The sequence below is a fragment of the Trachurus japonicus genome, chromosome 2 (genome assembly GCF_045865225.1).
Source record: "Trachurus japonicus isolate A0001 chromosome 2, Traja_1.0".
NCBI lineage: Eukaryota > Metazoa > Chordata > Actinopteri > Carangiformes > Carangidae > Trachurus > Trachurus japonicus.
In genome coordinates, this window is record NC_140908.1 from 13,334,558 (window position 1) to 13,353,450 (window position 18,893).

Consider the following 18,893-nt stretch of genomic DNA (forward strand, 5'->3'; position numbering starts at 1 on the left):
ATTATGGTCACACAACATATTTTTAAAAAACTCCATATTTCTTGAGGTTATTTCTGTGCAGGATGGGTGTGTCGCTGCGGTAACAGGCACGTTTGCATGTTCCTGCTGCTCCACTCCACGCTGCATGCGCACGAGGTCTTAGGGGACCCACTCATCAACTTTTTGCACACACAGGGGAGGAGTTTGAGTGTGTGTTGGGGCAACTGCGAGCAACCAATGATTTCCAGCAATCCTCCCTCCCTCATACATGCTTTTTTTTTTTATGAGGGGAGTTTGCAGCAGCCGAGGGAGGGTCTCTTGAGCTTGAGCAAGGTTTTTATGCCTCTGCTTTCACTGTGCGGATGCTCAGTGGCCCCTTGGACAGCCTGGATTTGACTCTCTGAGCGGCTGGTTAATAACAGGTGGAGCGAGTGAGAGGCCTGTGTGGACAATATAGCTCAGGATGCGGACGTGGGTGCTTGTCGTGGTCCTTCTCCTCTGGGCCGGCAGCTCTGAGGCCTGGTTTTGGTCCTCAGATCCAGAGCCCACCACGGAAATCCCAACAGCAACAGCAACAGCGACCACAGGTGGCACCAAGAAGACCACCGCCACCAACAAAGAGAAGGCGAAGGCGGAGGAAGAGGATGACGACAACTTGTCCGGGGTCGGTGAAGAAATCATCAACGTGGCCACGGGGATACGTAAGTTTGTCCAGGCGTGGGACGCCACCTCGACCCCGACCCCGACCCAAACCCCGACCCAAACCCCGACCCAAACCCCGATCCCTGGGACTACTAACGGAAGCCTGACCCTGACGGAGAAGGTGGAGAGCGCTAACCCTAACAACGAGACGAAGGGTAATGCAGACGGGTTTGGGGGGGAGCGGGTTGTGGTGGAGGAGGGGTCTGGGGTTTGGGCGGGGAACGGGTCGGGGTCCGAGGTCGACCTTGAGCCGGATGTAGAGTCGGTGACGGTGTTGAGAGGCGATAAACTCCTGCATCTCAATTTAACCGGCGATGGTTTTTTAAAGACGAACCAGACTCTTCTCAGCATCGGCATCGGCATCAACGATTCCGACGCTGCGTGCTTCCCCGTGCCCCCCGATTGGCCCGTTTGCTCGGGGGGCAAAAAAACCCCCAAGTTCCTTACCCTTCCCAACTTTTTCAACCACACTTCCGTGGAGCAGGTGGGCGAGGTCCTACGCACGTGGGAGGGGCTGGCGAAGGCCGAGTGCCACCCCAACGCCGAGTGGTTCCTCTGCCTCCTGCTGGCGCCCGGTTGCCCCGCGGCCTCGGGGGGGACGCCACCGCCGCGGCCCCCGCTGCCCTGCCGCAGCTTCTGCCACCTCATGCGGGACAGCTGCTGGGCGTCTCTGGAGGACGGGCGCTTCCCCGTGGAGTGTCACCTCCTGCCCGAACCCGAGAGAGCGCAGGAAGCCGGGCGTCGCCCCGCATGCGTGTCAGTTAGTAAGTGGAAAGGTATAACAGGCCGGGTTGGAATGTATCCTGTGAGCAGATACATTTTGAATCCGACATCTCGTCACATTTCTGCGCAAGTTTTTTTTTTTTTGCTTTGGCAACACGCAGCTGAGCATCTTTCCCGCTTTTTTTCCCCCCATGATTCACTCTGAACATGGTTTTGCATGTTTTGGCCATTTGCAAACACATCGTCAAACCGTACTTTGGCGTTTTTAGCTGAGTCATTGCCAGGGGCCGTTGTATAGGGGAGAAAGGTGATGATAATTCTAGGGGCCCAGTGTATAGGGCCCCACAAAAAACCCCAGTAGTCTAATCTTTGTATGACTATTTATTATTCTGCTTAGACCCTGACTAATACTCATAGTAATGCTGCATTAGTATCAAAACAAAGTAGGCTAAATAAAAAATTATAATACATACACAGTCTAAGAAAAAAAGTGGAAAAGTCAGGGGCCCACTTTAGTATTCTTTCAGGGGGCCCAGAATTCTTAGCAACGGCCCTGGTCATTGCATCTGTGGGTGCAGATTCAGATGTGTATGATTTAAACAGCCACATCAGACATTTGTTACCTGACTTTATCCTGTAAGGAAGAATCATAGATTTGGTTTTCAGTTCAGAGTGAGCTGCTTCATCTTGGCTGCGCTCGACTCTGCCTAAAAACTGAGAAAGAGGACCTGGGCGTGTGTGGAGCTGAGACTTTGGTGCACGCCGGCTTCTGGCGACCATACGCTCGCCCACCTGTCACTCAAAGCGGCCACGCCCTCAATTGTGATAGATTTTCAAGCATTGATAAGATCTAAACAACAAATCACTGAAGGAGGAGATCAGTTTTAGAGACCAAAACAGTTTATTTCCTCTCTAAAATAGGAGTCTATTGAGGCTGACTGACTCTTGGAGCCAGACCCAAGTGGTCACTTGAAGAGGTTCCCTCAGCGTTGGTTTCATCCCTCGGCCTCAGAGGTTGCCACTTGGCTGGAAGAAGCGTTTACATTCTTTAGTTGAGTTAGAATAAAAATGCAGAAATAAATACCCTGCAGCTAGAAAAAGTCCTGCATTGCAAATTAGAAAAATGTGTTGAAGCCCTGAACTGCTGCAGGTATCAAGCCTCTGCAGAGATTACACAACAGTCCAAACAATCTGCATTCACCGGGTTAAAACATGCAAAAAAAGAAAAAAAAAAGCTCTCATCGCAGTCTTGTCATTTTCATTCTGAAGATTCACTAGCATGCCGCGCTCATGTGCAAAACTGCATCTGCAAAAAGCATTGTTTTTGTGTGATCAGTCAGCAACACTTTCTCTGTGTTTCTGCTTCATTTTTATGAAAGAAAGTCTATTAAATACACATGATCTGCACAGTAAGGAGGTTTTTTTTCCTCTGAGGATAAACCTCAAACAGGAAGTGTTCAGTAGTTTACAGCATGGAGTCGTCTTCTGGGGGGTTAACAGTCAACTCTGCTGTATTAAACACGTTTTCCCACAGGGATATTTAATGTAAATGTCCTGGTTTTAAGTGGAAAAAGAAGGTTGTTACTTTCCATATGCTGCATGTGGGATTCTTGTTTGGATAACCTTTGACCTCAGACCTAAACTGTACTCAGAGTTGAAGCTTATGAGGCTTTACATACAGATACAGATACGTGATATTTTAGCCTCACAGCTAAAGTACAGTGTGTGATAGAGATTTTTTCTTTTCTTTTCTTTTTTTTTGTTTTTTCTTTCCATGAATTGTTATTAATATCAGATGTGGTGAAACTGGTTTTTACTGCACCTGCAGCACAGGATGTGAAACGCCACTGTGTTTGTCATTAAGCTGTTTTTACTGGGTGTGAATTTCCAAACACCTGCACCAGCTCCTTCATTCATACCTTAAAGGGATAGTTCAACATTTTGGCAAATTGGCCCATTGCCATAATCCCTATAGTCATAGCAGTAGGTTCGTTACCTTTAATTGTCGGTGCAAGCTATTTTTAGAACGGCGGAGCAGAGCCGTGAGCTGCTCAGAGCTACGCTACGGAGGCTAATGGGATTTTTATTGGTTTCCCTCATCAAACTCATCAAATAAAACAATCCAATAACTCCAAAACGCTCTGGTGGACAAGTTGTGAGCTGCACATTCACCACACTATGAGATAATAACACAACGTTACCACACAGAGTTGTTTTAGAGGGAAATTCATGCAAAACTGCTGATGTGCGTTGCGTTCAGGGACAGTTTTTCAGCAAGCAGACTCTGTATTTACCCTGTATTTACCTCGACAATGGCTCTGTTTCGTAACTTTCCATTATTATCTCATAGCGTGGTGAATGTGCAGGTCACAACTTGTCCACCAGAGCGTTTTGGAGTTTTGGGATTGTGTGTTTGATGAGTTTGATGAGGGAAACCAAGAAATTCCTTTAGCTTACACCGACAAATAAAGGTAACAAACCTACTGCTATGACTATAGCGATTATGGCAATGGGCCAATTTGCCAAAATGTTGAACTATCCCTTTAATTTTTAAAGTAGGGGAAAATAAAGAAAAAGGAGGAGAGGGGAGATCTCTCTTTCTCCGAGAATCAGTCCGTTCACATGATCATCACGTCCTACTCCTGCATGCCGGGCGGTCACGCATTTCTGTCCCGGGGGGTTTTTTATCTCCTCGTCTTCACATTTCACGATTTCTGATCAGCTGTTGTGGATTTAGAGCCGAGTGGTGTCTTAGGGGGGGGAAACAATCGAGCCATCTGTGGCTGGGAGGGAGAGGGAGGGAGGGCTAAGGATGGCATTTATGATACTGGCCGTGGGAGGAGAGGAGGAGGGGGGGGAAAGTGGCCTCGCTCCTCGCTCCGTAGAGAGAGTGTGTAAGCGATTGTGTGGTCGTTTTGGGGCAGAAAGGGCAACGGCGTCGCTCTCGGTAACAAGACAGGCCTTGTGAGCGGGATGAGACGGGGCGGCTGGAGACTGTGCCAGGGGTCAGAGGGGCAAAGCCAGTCGCCCCCACCCTGCAAAACCAGTCACACTTGATGGGAGGTAATTGGGCAGTTTGGGCCCGAGCATGAGAAGATGGGACGGAGTGAGAGAGAGACTTGTATATGCCAACGGGGGGAATCTCCCTCTCGTTACAGTCACGTCTTGTGCATTCAGTAATTAGATGTCATTAAGAGTCTAAATCTGACCCTGAGTCCTGTCTGTTTCCCTCACATGAATGCTTTTTCATTTTTTCAAATAGCAATGAGCCGGTTGTGGCGCTAACAGCAGTGATAGCTATAGGGATTATGGCAATGGGCCAATTTACCAAAATGTTGAACTATCCCTTTAAAGGAAAGCATTGCGATGCATTGTGGGAAATGTAGGATCCTCTCTCTTTTGGTTTTACCTCAGTGCAGGGTGATTATTTCAATTATAAAAGCTGCAGTTACAGTAAAACCACAGGTAGTTGTTGTTAAAGGGATAGTTCAACATTTTGGCAAACTGGCCCATTGTCATAATCCCTATAGTTTTAGGAGGTAAATTCATGCAAAGAATGAATTAACCTCCTAAAACAGTTTTTTTGGCAAGCAGTCTCTGTATTTCCCTCTAAAACAACTCTGTGTGGTAACGTTGTGTTATTATCTCATAGCGTGGTGAATGTGCAGCTCACAACTTGTCCACCAGAGCGTTTTGGAGTTGTTGGATTGTGTATTTGATGAGTTTGATGAGGGAAACCAAGAAATCCCATTAGCCTCCATACAGTAGCGTAGCTCTGAGCAGCTTGCAGCTCTGCTCCGCCGTTCTAAAAACAGCTTGCACCGACAATTAAAGGTAACAAACCTACTGCTATGACTATAGGGATTATGGCAATGGGCCAATTTGCCAAAATGTTGAACTATCCCTTTAAAGGAAAACATTGAGATGCATTATGGGAAATGTAGGATCGGTCTTTCCTTTGGTTTTACCTCAGTGCAGGGTGATTATTTCCACTATAAAAGCAGCAATAGTCTAATTAAACCTCAGTTATTTACTGTAACAAGGAATTCAAGGCTATACGCAAATGTGAAATACTGCAATTACTGTGTGTTTGGTTGATTTAATCAGCAATTGGAGGTAAAATACTTCAGGATTTTAGAGTTCAAGGGTTCAAGTCTCCCACCGATGCGTCTATAACTTTACCTTTAAGTAGTTTTGCAAAAACCGATCATTAAAAATGAAGTATTAAGAAGGAAAAAGTGAAAAATCAGTTTTAGCTCGGCCCAGGTGACAAGAGAAGAGCGATCTGGTCACTGATCCCGTCACTCAGCAGTAATTAGCTCTCAGCTTTCTGCTTCTTCTACCACAGATCACAGTCTGAGCGTGCGGCAGCTGCTGCGTCGCCTCCGCTTGAAGCGTTAAGTGACGCCGCGTGTGAAGTCCAGTTGGTCCGAGCAGGGCAGAGCCACAGCTGGGAGGGGGGGTGGGAGATATTGAATGTAAAGAGAAACTCGGGATTTAAGTGAACGTGTCTGAAGGTGAAGCAGCAGCAGCAGTATCAGAAAGCTGAACTGCATAAATACCTCAGATTCCTCCTGACCAATCATTACACACTTTAATTAGTTTGTTATTGCAGAGCTCACTTCTCCAAATAAGGGCTGCAGCTCTCAGACGGAGGTAAAGTGAGCTCCTGTTTAGCCATATTTTGATAATGGTGTAATGTTCCTGAACTTTTTTTCTTTCTTTCTTTCTTTTTTTTTGCATGCAACAAACTAAAAAGACTGTTTTTGTGTGTAATTACAGACAAGGAGGGAGTAGGTACTGGTTTTGTGCAGACGGACGACTATACGGTCCAGTTTCTGTCTTTTCGAGGTTTTTATGAAAAGCCGCTTCACTTGCACGGTTGTTGCATTATTCTGCAGCACATCCTGCACCTTTTTCTATAAAATCTGTATAATATGAGTCGATTATGAGCCACAGAGCTCTTACTCTGTGCTTGGCAGTTGTACGACTTTGGTTACACAACAGATTATATGTACTTTATTTTATTTTTAATAAAGTCAGGATCTAAACTGGGAGGCAACATAAACATACCTGACAGAGACGGATCATAAAGAATTAAAAGCTCAAACTCCCACACAAAGAAATAAATAAATAAAATGGAGTTTATGCACTGCACATGTCCAGGGCCGTACAGGGGAGAAAGGTGGTGATAACTCTAGGGGCCCAGCGCCCAGTGGGGCCCATAAAAAACCCCAGTAGTCTAATCTTTGTATGACTGAATTATTCTGCGTAAGACCCTGACTAATACTCATAGTACACTGTAAAAACCCAACATCTTTCCAAGAATATTTGTCTTATTTCTTGTCCAAATGTCTCATTTCTAGTCAAAACTAATCTCTTTCCACTTAAAATAAGACTCATTACCTAAAAAATTAACTTGTTTTTAGATCATTTTCACTTAAATTCACAATAAATAGAAAAATCTGCCAGTGAAAGTAAGTTTTTTGTGCTTGTAGGCTAATAAGGAAGAAAAACTTGCTCCACTATCAGATTTTTTCTACTTATTCCAAGTGAAAATATGCTTGAAAGAAGTAAAAAGTGTCTAAAAACAAGCTACTTTTAATATGATGTGTCTTATTTTAAGTAGAATGAGATTTGTTTTGACTAGAAATTACATTTTGACTAGAAATAAGACAAATGGAGTTTTTGCAGTGTAATGCTGCATTAGCATCAAAACAAAGAAGGCTAAATAAAAAACGATAATACATACGTAGTCTAAGAAAAAAAAAAGGAAAAGTTAGGGGGAGGGGCCCACTTTAGTATTCTTTAAGGGGGCCCAGAATTCCTAGCAACGGCCCTGCACATGTCAAGTAAGTAATTAGATTATAGATCCGGTTGCATTAATACTTTGAATGATGCACCAGCTTTGAGTTTGATTGGAATAAGATGTCCCCTGTTTATGGTAGTGCTGGGAATTTATTTGTGGAATATAACGTGGCTTAGTGCAGATTTTTAAAGAATTTTTTTTAAGACCTCTCGTCTCAATGTTTGGCTTAACCTCCGGCCCTTCCTCACCCCTGGGGAAGACGCCTCACCCCCCCCCTTCCTAAACCTCTGGAGGAGTCCATTAGTTCCACAACGACATTACAGCCTGTTTTAACTGGCATGTTGGAGAGTCGGCGCAGGCTTTTGGGACCGAGTCTCTGTCTTCCCTCATCCTATTAGAAGTCCCTCACGGTCCACTTTCCCATGGACATCTGACACGCACTTCCTCTCCCTGCCTCCGAGTGTCCATCTGTCCCGTCTGTCTGTGCCTTCCCCTCCGCTGGCAGCGTCTTTTTCTCTTCCTCCGGCGCTGGAAAATACAGACATGGCACTGCAGTAATCCTCTGTAACACAATACATGAGCTCATTTTTACTTCCCATGATGTGGTCTTGTGGGCTGTGAAACATTGCTGTACTGTATGTTGTTCCTCCATACATACAATGGCTGCTGTTACCGGCGTGGAGCCATAGGCAGACATCTGGGTTAAAGGGATAGTTCACCCAAAATAGCGTAGCAGTGCATGTCCATATAACGGTTGCAAATGGATACCAACTGTCTTCGTAACAAAAAGACACACCAAAAAACATCCAAATACCTCCATGCTGCTCGTATGTAATGTAATGACAGTTGGTATCCATTTGCAACCGTTATATGGACATGCACTGCTACGCCGAGACCCCCTGTAACTCAGAGAAGCCACGGAGGACTCTGAAACTTCTCCCAGCGCCTTAGTCGACAATACATGAGGGTGAGTAGATAATGAGTGAAATTTCTATTTTGGGTGAACTATCCCTTTAACATCAGGATGGTTACTGACTGATGATGAAACAGAAGCAGGATCTTGTGAAGTGGCTGAAAGTTCAGTCCATCTCCAGCTCCATCATCATCGCTGTGTAAAATAACAAACAGAGATTTGTTTAAACACCAAGAAAAACCACTTAGACATTAGATTTATTTAGGCTGTGGTTGCAATAGAAACTTTATTTATTTAGTTTAAAAGGACACATGTCCATGTTCTTCTTCTTTTTCTGAGGTTTATTGGCTTCTTTCGGTGCATCGCCGCCACCTCCTGGTGCACCAAGACATTACACATTACATTTTTATTTTTTTTACTTTTTAGAACTTTTTATTTAAACATTTTACGAAACATTTCCTGACATATGACTTTGAAAATGTGTGACAGACTGTACAGTAGAATGAGTTACAATAAGAATAAATAAATAATAAAATGAATAGATAAATTAAAAGGGGAGAAAAGGAGGGGGGAATTAAAATAAGAGTAGAAATGGATAAAATAAATAAATTAACTAGATAACTAAAGATAAAAATAAGTTATAAAACATTTGAACAAGAGGTTGCAGTGGTCTGACTGCTGAGATAGTGTGTGAACTTTGGCACCATAGAAAACAGAAAAACTGTATTTTCAACTTATGACCCCATAAAAAGGGGAACTCCATTTTGCATGTGGAATAAGCTGTGTAAAGTCTGATAAATGCCTTATTAGTAATAATAATAATCATAATGATAAAAGATCTGTGGGTGTGGAAGGACTAAATCTGATAATTTTATTGATGTAAGATGTAAAAAAGTGATCTAATTCTAGTAATTTGTTATAAAATCATACAGATAATGGAACAGCTTTAAAGAATAAACATTTTTTCCTCGTAATGATCCCACTAATTTAATAATGCGAGGCCCTCGGGTTGGGAGCTGCTTTGTTTTGTAATTAGTTTGACAGGAAGACGGTAATTAAATTCAGATTGAGATCTCAGAGTAGAAAAGTGTGTGTGGTTTGTTATGTAACTGCAGGGGCGTTGCTAGGAATTCTGGGCCCCCTTAAAGAATACTAAAGTGGGCCCCTCCCCCTAACTTTTCCAGTTTTTTTTCTTAGACTATTATCATGTATTATTTAGCCTACTTTGTTTTGACGCTAATGCAGCATTACACTGCAAAAACTCAAGTATCTTACCAAGAATATTTGTCTTATTTCTAGTCAAAATGTCATTTCTAGTCAAAACAAATCTCATTATACTTAAAATAAGACTCATCATATTAAAAGTAGCTTGTTTTTAGGCACTTTTTAGTTCAGTTTTTCTTCCTTATTACAAGCACAAAAGAACTTGCTTTCAATGGCAGATTTTTCTACTTATTTCAAGCGAAAATTAGTTTGAAACAAGTAAAAATGATCTAAAAACAAGTTAATTTTTTAGGTTATGAGTCTTATTTTAAGTGGAAAGAGATTAGTTTTGACTTATGAGACAAATATTCTTGGAAGGAATTGGTTGAGTTTTTACAGTGTGTGAGGCAGAACTCTGTGTTCAAGAAGCTGCTCTGGGATTAAACTTATTCTCATTTATCATCATCATCATCACTGTAATAAATCCGACTCCACATAATCTGAGCCACCTGGTTGGTGCGCGACAGCTGCAGCAGCTGTTGTCAGCGTGAGATTAACCAATAGCAGGTGGCCTGGTCAGTGGGAAGCTGACCACCCGCCGCGCCCCGATTGGACCGAATCCCTCAAGAATCCAGACTCAGCTGGGGCAACACAACACCCTCCATTCATGCATGTGTGTGTGTGTGTGTGTGTGTGTAAGAACATGTGTTTAGGATTACTCCCTGCCAGCTCGGGGCACTTCCGTGGCAGCCTGCACTGCAAAAACTCAAAATCTTTCCAAGAAAATCTGTCATATTTCTTGTCAAAATGTCTCATTTCTAGTCAAAACTAATCTCTTTTCACTTAAAATAAGACTCATCACCTAAAAATGAACTTGTTTTTAGATCATTTTCATTTGTTTTAAACTAATTTTCACTTGAAATAAGTAGAAAAATCTGCCAGTGAAAGCAAGTTTTTTGTGCTCGTAATAAGAAAGAAAAACTTGCTCCACTGTCAGATTTTTCTACTTATTTCAAGTGAAAATCTGCTTGAAAGAAGTAAAAAGTAAGATACTAAATCACATTACTCCTCTGGTAGCAGTCACTCTCAGCCTAAAACCTTCATACACTGCAAAAACTCAAAATCTTTCCAAGAATATTTGTCTCATTTCTTGTCAAAATGTCTCAATTCTAGTCAAAACTAATCTAAACTAAGACTCATCACCTAAAAATGAACTTGTTTTTAGATCATTTTTACTTGTTTCAAACTAATTTTCACTTGAAATAAGTAGAAAAATCTGCCAGTGAAAGCAATTTTTTTGTGCTTGTAATAAGGAAGAAAAACTTGCTCCACTAACCCACTTATTTCAAGTGAAAGAAGTAAAAAGTGTCTAAAAACAAGCTACTTTTTAATATGATGTGTCTTATTTTAAGTAGAATGAGATTTGTTTTGACTAGAAATGACATTTTGACTAGAAATGAGACAAATATTCTTGGTAAGATGTTGAGTTTTTGCAGTGTGGTGTTGCTCAACGTAACGGGATGTTCCTCTCAGCAGGTAGAAGGTGAAGTTGTGTGATCATAAATACGTTTCCGTGGCAGCCTGCACTGCAAAAACTCAAAATCTGTCCAAGAAAATCTGTCATATTTCTTGTCAAAATGTCTCATTTCTAGTCAAAACTAATATCTTTTCACTTAGAATAAGACTCATCACCTAAAAATGAACTTGTTTTTAGATCATTTTCATTTGTTTTAAACTAATTTTCACTTGAAATAAGTAGAAAAATCTGCCAGTGAAAGCAATTTTTTTGTGCTTGTAATAAGAAAGAAAAACTTGCTCCACTAACCCACTTATTTCAAGTGAAAGAAGTAAAAAGTATATAAAAACAAGCTACTTTTTAATATGATGTGTCTTATTTTAAGTAGAATGAGATTTGTTTTGACTAGAAATGACATTTTGACTAGAAATGAGACAAATATTCTTGGTAAGATGTTGAGTTTTTGCAGTGTGGTGTTGCTCAACGTAACGGGATGTTCCTCTCAGCAGGTAGAAGGTGAAACAGGAAGTTGTGTGACCTTTGAAACTATAAAATGCATCTGAGGATAGAAAATATTACTCAGCTTCACATTTTTATTGATCTAGGAGAAGATTTTTCACTGTTTGAGTTCAGATTTGATCAGTTACGTAAGACTTAAACGCTCCAGTGTCAGTTTTTAACCTTCCTGTTGTCTCTCTGGGTCAAATTGACCCAATTTGTTCCCTTACTCCATCCTTCCTTCTTTCCACAATCCTTTTTTCCTTCCTTCCTTCCTTCCTTCCTTCCTTCCTTCCTTCCTTCCTTCCTTCCTTCCTTCCTTCCTTCCTTCCTCTTTCATCTTTCTTTCCTTCCTTTTCCCTTCCTTCTTTCCCTTCTTCCTTCCTTGAACAAATCTGTTCCCTCCCTCCATCTTTCTTTCCTTCCTTTTCCCCTTCCTTCTTTCCACAATCCCTTTTCCCTCCCTCCCTTCCATCCTTCTTCCTTCCTTTTTGACCCAATCTGTTCCCTCCCTCCATCTATCTTTCCTTCCTTTCTTCCTTCCTTCTTTCCCTTCTTCCTTACTCCATCCTTCCTTCCTTCTTTCCTTCCTTTCTCCCGTCCTTCTTTCCACAATCCTTTTTTCCTTCCTTCCTTCCTTCCTTCCTTCCTTCCTTCCTTCCTTCCTTCCTTCCTTCCTTCCTCTTTTGATCCAATTGACCCTCCATCTTTCTTTCCTTCTTTTCCCCCTTCCTTCTTTCCACAATCCCTTTTCCCTCCCTTCCTTCCACCCTTCTTCCTTCCTTTTTGACCCAATCTGTTCCCTCCTTCCATCTATCTTCCCTTCCTTTCTTCCTTCCTTCTTTCCACAATCCTTCCTTCCTTCCTCCTTTGATCCAATTGACCCTCCATCTTTCTTTCCTTCCTTTTCCTTTCCTTCTTTCCCTTCTTCCTTACTCCATCCTTCCTTCTTTCCTTCCTTTTCCTTTCCTTCTTTCCCTTCTTCCTTACTCCATCCTTCCTTCTTTCCTTCCTTTCTCCCTTCCTTCTTTCCACAATCCTTTTTTCCTTCCTTCCTTCCTTCCTTCCTTCCTTCCTTCCTTCCTTCCTTCCTTCCTTCCTTCCTCTTTTGATCCAATTGACCCTCCATCTTTATTTCCTTCCTTTCCCTTTCCTTCTTTCCACCGTCCCTTTTCCCTCCCTCCTTCCCTTCCTTCCATCCTTCTTCCTTCCTTTTTGACCCAATCTGTGCCCTCCTTCCATCTTTCTTTCCTTCCTTTTCCCTTCCTTCTTTCCCTTCTTCCTTACTCCATCCTTCCTTCTTTCCTTCCTTTCTCTCATCCATCTTTCCACAATCCTTTTTTCCTTCCTTCCTTCCTTCCTTCCTTCCTTCCTTCCTTCCTTCCTTCCTTCCTTCCTTCCTTCCTTCCTTCCTCTTTTGATCCAATTGACCCTCCATCTTTCTTTCCTTCCTTTCCCCTTCCTTCTTTCCACAATCCCTTTTCCCTCCCTCCTTCCCTTCCTTCCACCCTTCTTCCTTCCTTTTTGACCCAATCTGTTCCCTCCCTCCATCTATCTTTCCTTCCTTTTCCCTTCCTTCTTTCCCTTCTTCCTTACTCCATCCTTCCTTCTTTCCTTCCTTCTTTCCACAATCATCTTTTGATCCAATTGACCCTCCATCTTTCTTTCCTTCCTTCTTTCCACAATCCCCTTTCCCTCCCTTCCTTCCACCCTTCTTCCTTCCTTTTTGACCCAATCTGTTCCCTCCCTCCATCTTTTTTTCCTTTTCCCCTTCCTTCTTTCCTACCATATTTCCCTTTGTCCTTCCTTCCTTCCTTCCTTCCTTCCTTCCTTCCTTCCTTCCTTCCTTCCTTCCTTCTTTTCCTTTGTCCTTCCTGCCTTCCTTCCTATGGACAACAGGAGGGTTAACACAAATAATAGCTTTAAAACCTGGATTAATAAAGTAAATCTATCTATCTATCTATCTATCTATCTATCTATCTATCTATCTATCTATCTATCTATCTATCTATCTATCTATCTATCTATCTATCTATCTATCTATCTATCTATCTATCTATCTTCTCAATGTAAAGGAGCAAATGGAAAATGTGTTACCACAAAGATAAGATTGAATTGTGCAGTTTCCTTCACATTTCACATGGAGGAACTCCCCCCCCCCCACCACCACCTCTGTGACCCCTTAATGCACTGATGTGATGTTTGGTCATGAATCTGCGCTGACAGGACAGGGCCGCCCTCAGGAGATCTCTGCGTGGAAGTGAAGTGTCCTCCAGGCCAAAAAAAAAAACGCTTTTTTGTGATGGCGATTTATGAGAATGTAACCGCTGCTTCTTTTCCCTCTGGGGGTTATTTTAGTCTATGGGAACTGAGATAATATGACCGGCGACTCGTCCACTTTCACACACACTGTAGTGTAAATGTAGAAACATTATATAAGTGGAGCCCAGTGTCAGTGAAACCATTGAAACCATCATTCACCCATAAACAAAACTCTAGTGATACAGATTCATGCAGAGAGCTTAGAGACGTTTCATTATGACTCTTGACCTCTAACACTGAGGCCCTTGTTATAGTTCATTAGGCCTAACTGTTTGACTCATCATTTCTTCCATGATCTGTTATTTCGTTGGACCGCCTATCCACCTTATTCCTAGCCCCCATGATGCTTTGCGGGAATTATGGGCGCAGCTTCCAGTGCAAACCGGAAGTAGCGTTTGTTTACATGCTAACAGTACGGGCTAATCCACTTTCTGCGAGCGTTAGAGACATAAAACACCACCTTTTACAACTCAAATGAGACAATATCATAATACCGCTGCCTACTAATATTGTGAGGTGTGAGGACGACTTAAAAAAGTGTCCAAAGATAAAAAGATAACGTACAGTAGCATATTTAGCTACTTGTTAACTTGTTGCTTCAGTTGTTGAGGCAACGAGCTATCTGCTAGCTCTGGAAAGTTGCCTCATATAAGTTGGAATAATTTTATTTTAAAACACATTCCTCTTTTATAAAGAAATGCATATGTGTGCAGGGGGTCCCTCTCTCACTCACCTCTTTACTGTCTGCTCTCAGGGATTGTGTGTGTGTGTGGTGGTGGTGGTGGTGGTGGTGGGGGAGTATTTTACTGTAGGTTCTCACCATGGATCTATTATAAGACCACACACAGACACATCCTAGTGTCCAACCAACAAAGTTGTAGTAAAAAAAAAATCCATTTAGTTTATTTTAATCATAAAGACCTATACTTTTGATACAGAGGGGTGTGTCAGTGTACACAACGTTTACACGGAATTAAACAGTAGCCTAAACATAAAATTGCGTGTATCATTTAGAGATATAAAAACCCCTAAATGATACAGGCAATTTTTTATACATATTTGTATACATATAGTCTTATAGATTCGGGGTCTAGATATTTATGTACCTATGCAAATCAGCGGATGTATTATCTTAAATTATTGATGTAATCTATATGTGTCTATTTTTACTGTTCTTTAGTGTTTTTACTGTATGTGTTCGATTGTGAAAGCAGAAACCCAGTTGCCCCTCGGGGACAATGAAGATCAATTCAGTTCAATTCAATTAACTGTACTGAGCCAAGAACTGTATAACCAATAAAACTGCTCCTGTGTACATGTGTAAAAAACGACAAAAGACAAAACGGCGTTCCCACATTCAGGATGTTTTGTCATCCAGATGTTGAGCCCTGCCTCACTAAAACAACTTGCTGATCATCTCTGTGCTTCATGCTGCCCTCATCATCTCTTTCCTCATCAATAACAAATATATTTGACATCACTGTGCTTCTTGGAGGAACTCAGATGATAAAATCTGCTCTTGCTTTACAAATCGTTAGCCTCATACTGTAGCATAATTGCCTGAGTCATTTTTTGGCCAAATTGAGAAATCTGCCTAAACCTTCCTCTCCTACCACTGCTGCATCACCTTGCCTTATTGGCTATGTCCTCAACCAATCAGTTTAGACACTTTTTAGAGTCCAAATCCAAAATCACTATCTGCCTAAGTCATCTTTTTGACTTTGCTTGGTAGAAATTGTGTTTTTTCTTTTTTTTCCCCAAAAATGTTCAAATATGACTTAGGCAATTATGCTATTAGGCTAACGATTTGCTCCTTTACATTGAGAAGCTATTATTTGTATTAACCCTCCTGTTGTCCATAGGAAAGGAAAAGAAAGGAAGGAAGGAAGGAAGGAAGGACAAAGGGAAATATGGTAGGAAAGAAGGAAGGGGAAAAGGAAGGAAAGATAGATGGATGGAGGGAGGGAACAGATTGGGTCAAAAAGGAAGGAAGAAGGGTGGAAGGAAGGGAGGGAAAAGGGATTGTGGAAAGAAGGAAGGGGAAAGGAAGGAAAGAAAGATGGAGGGTCAATTGGGTAAAAAGAGGAAGGAAGGAAGGAAGGAAGGGAGGAAGGAAGGAAGGGAGGAAGGAAAAAAGGATTGTGGAAAGAAGGATGAGAGAAAGGAAGGAAAGAAGGAAGGATGGAGTAAGGAAGAAGGGAAAGAAGGAAGGGGAAAGGAAGGAAAGAAAGATGGAGGGGGGGAACAGATTGGGTCAAAAAGGAAGGAAGAAGGATGGAAGGAAGGAAGGGAAGGAGGGAGGGAAAAGGGACTGTGGAAAGAAGGAAGGGGAAAGGAAGGAAAGAAAGATGGAGGGTCAATTGGATCAAAAAAGGAAGGAAGGAAGGAAGGAAGGAAGGAAAAAAGGATTGTGGAAAGAAGGATGAGAGAAAGGAAGGAAAGAAGGAAGGATGGAGTAAGGAAGAAGGGAAAGAAGGAAGGGAAAAGGAAGGAAAGAAAGATGGAAGGAGGGTACAGATTGGGTCAAAAAGGAAGGGAAGGAGGGAGGGAAAAGGGACTGTGGAAAGAAGGAAGGGGAAAAGGAAGGAAAGAAAGATGGAGGGAGGGAACAGATTTGTTCAAGGAAGGAAGAAGGGAAAGAAGGAAGGGAAGGAAAGAAAGATGGAGGGTCAATTGGATCGAAAATGTTCAAATATGACTTAGGCAGTTATGCTATTAGGCTAAGGAAATGTAACTTCCTCTCTCTTCATCCTCTCTTCTTCCTCTTGTAGACGAGAGCGGCGTGTCCCTGCTGGACCTGATCGGAGACCCCCCGCCTGAAGACATCACCCGGGTCTACGGGCCGCGGGGGGAGACGGCCTACGTCCTGACCCCGGCGGCGGTCTCGGGCACCCCGGCCCTGGCCTACCTCCCCAACCCGTTCTTCCGCCACTTCTCCCTCCTCTTCCACATCAAGCCGTCCACCCCGGCCGCCTCGGTCCTCTTCTCCATCACCGACGGCGCCCAGCGGCTCATGTACGTCGGCGTGAAGCTCGGCGCGGTGCGGTCGGGCCGGCAGAAGGTCCGGTTCTTCTACACCGAGCCGGACTCGGAGGCTTCGTACGAGGCGGTGAGCTTCGACGTGCCCAGCATGGTGGACACCTGGAGCCGCTTCTCGCTGTCCGTGTTCGAGGAGCAGGTGACCTTCTACCAGGGCTGCGACTCCGAGCCGCAGGTGGTCAGGTTCGAGCGCTCGCCGGACCCCATGGAGCTGGACCGGGGGGCCGGCATCTTCGTGGGTCAGGCCGGAGGGGCCGACTCCGACAAGTACCAGGTAACATCTGGATTAATAAGAACAAACACAGCGCCTTGCAGAAGTATTCATACTAGAGGTCTTCACGGGTCCAATTTGACGGACCCGAACCCAAATGGACCCGTGAAAATTGGACCCGGAGCCGACTGGCCCCGAGCTTTTATTGTAAATATGAGTTCCGAGCCGAAATGAACCCGTGAAAATTGGACCGGAGCCGACTGGCCCCGAGCTATTATTGTAAATATGAGTTCCGAACTCGAGCCGAACCCTTAAAAACCCGTGGACCCGAAATGCCCGAGTTGCTTTATGATTTAATACAAGTTGTCTAGCGTTAAATAAGACTTGTTTTTATAAGCTATTACTTTCTGTTTCTTACCTAAACGTAGTCTTCTTCTACCTGGTTCCGGCTGCGGCTGCGGCCGCTGCCAGCCCCCCCTGGCCATAACGTGATGTAAACAGAAATAAATCCACGTCGTCATTTTCTTGTTCAGATGGTCATGTACTGTAATCCTTCTTCTTAGCCATTGCTAACACCAATCCACCGGTCATTTCCTCTTGTTTAATTAACGTTATCATTTTGGAGTTTCCATGTGCTTTGCGGAGCATACCGCGGTAACAACACGTTACGGCAACTCAATTGTTTAACTATTTAACCATAACGTTACGTTAATAAACAAACTTTTTAACTGCCCCGAGTCCTGACCTCGGCTCTAACTTTTGCTTGAACTGTCACCTTTGACGTCATCATCAGAGTCGTGTAGTTGTTTTGATCACGTGACATAAGTCACACAGGCAGCTCGCAGCCTCGCATTGGACGGGAGGGGGAGGGCGGGGGTGGTTGACAGCTGTGACAGCCAATCGCCGGGTCCTCTCGGGTACTGTAGGACCCGGCCTTTCACAATAAGAGCCCCGAGACCCGAGGCAAACTCCACCGGTTCCGACCCGGCCCCGGCGTCACTTCTTGTGAGTGGACCCAAACCCGAGCCGGGTCGGGTCTGAACCTCGGGTTTTCGGGTTGTCGGTTTTTTCCGAAGACCTCTAATTCATACCTCTTGAACTTTTATGTTACAACCACAAACTTAAAGGGATAGTTCAAGATTTTGGCAAATTGGCAAATTGGCCCATTGCCATAATCCCTATAGTGAATGAATGAATGTTTTATTTTCGTGTCATACCACCACTGTGGCCCATCCCATACGAGATTACAAGACACAATAACAAATACAAAAAACAAAAACTAGACAGTCCTTCCTGTTGGTGTTACCTGCCACACAGGTGTGACATAAATAAACAATTTCTGATTACTTTCAGTACTCAACTATATATCGCTCTTTGTCTCATTGCCCAAGCCTTTTCAAGAAATAAAAAAAATGCAAAAATATTCAAATGAAATAGAAGTTTTAGCTTCTCAGCATCGTCTAACCACACAAATTCATTATTTGGATCTACTTTACTGAACATTTTTTGTCTTATAGAATCATAGAAAGGACAGTAGAACACTAAATGAATTTCATTCTCCAGAGAATAGCAGTAGGTTTGTTACCTTTAATTGTCAGTGCAAGCTATTTTTAGAACGGCGGAGCAGAGCCGTGAGCTACTCAGAGCTACGCTACGGAGGCTAATGGGATTTCTTTCTTCTTTTCTCATCAAACTCATCAAATACACAATCCAACAACTCCACAACGCTCTGGTGGACAAGTTGTGACCTGCACATTCACCACGCTATGAGATAATAACACAACGTTACCAGACAGCTATGAAATAGATGCAGAGACCAGGGCTCGGTGCGATTGCCCTGTGGCCCTAACTAATTACTTTTTAAAATCAAATCAAATCAAATCAAATCAAACTTTATTTATATAGCACTTTTATGCTTTACACATAAAAAAGAAATAGAAAAAAAAGAAAAAAAAAGCTGCAGAGACCAGTGCTCGGT

General features: G+C 43.0%; 1 protein-coding gene across 2 annotated transcripts in view; it reads left to right on the forward strand.

Annotated features, from left to right (window-relative positions):
• Positions 1-348: 348 nt before the first annotated feature.
• The window catches only part of LOC146990957 (uncharacterized), a 49,502-nt gene continuing 30,957 nt past the window's right edge, over positions 349-18,893 (forward strand). Inside the window, exons 1-2 of one of the 2 annotated variants that reach the window (XM_085801950.1) lie at positions 349-680; positions 16,437-16,978. In XM_085801950.1, the coding sequence (XP_085658076.1) occupies positions 443-680; positions 16,437-16,978 (780 nt within the window). In that variant the 5' untranslated portion in view covers positions 349-442. Of the gene's footprint in view, positions 1,458-16,436; positions 16,979-18,893 lie in introns of both variants that reach the window. The other variant, XM_085801958.1, reaches the window with a different exon arrangement.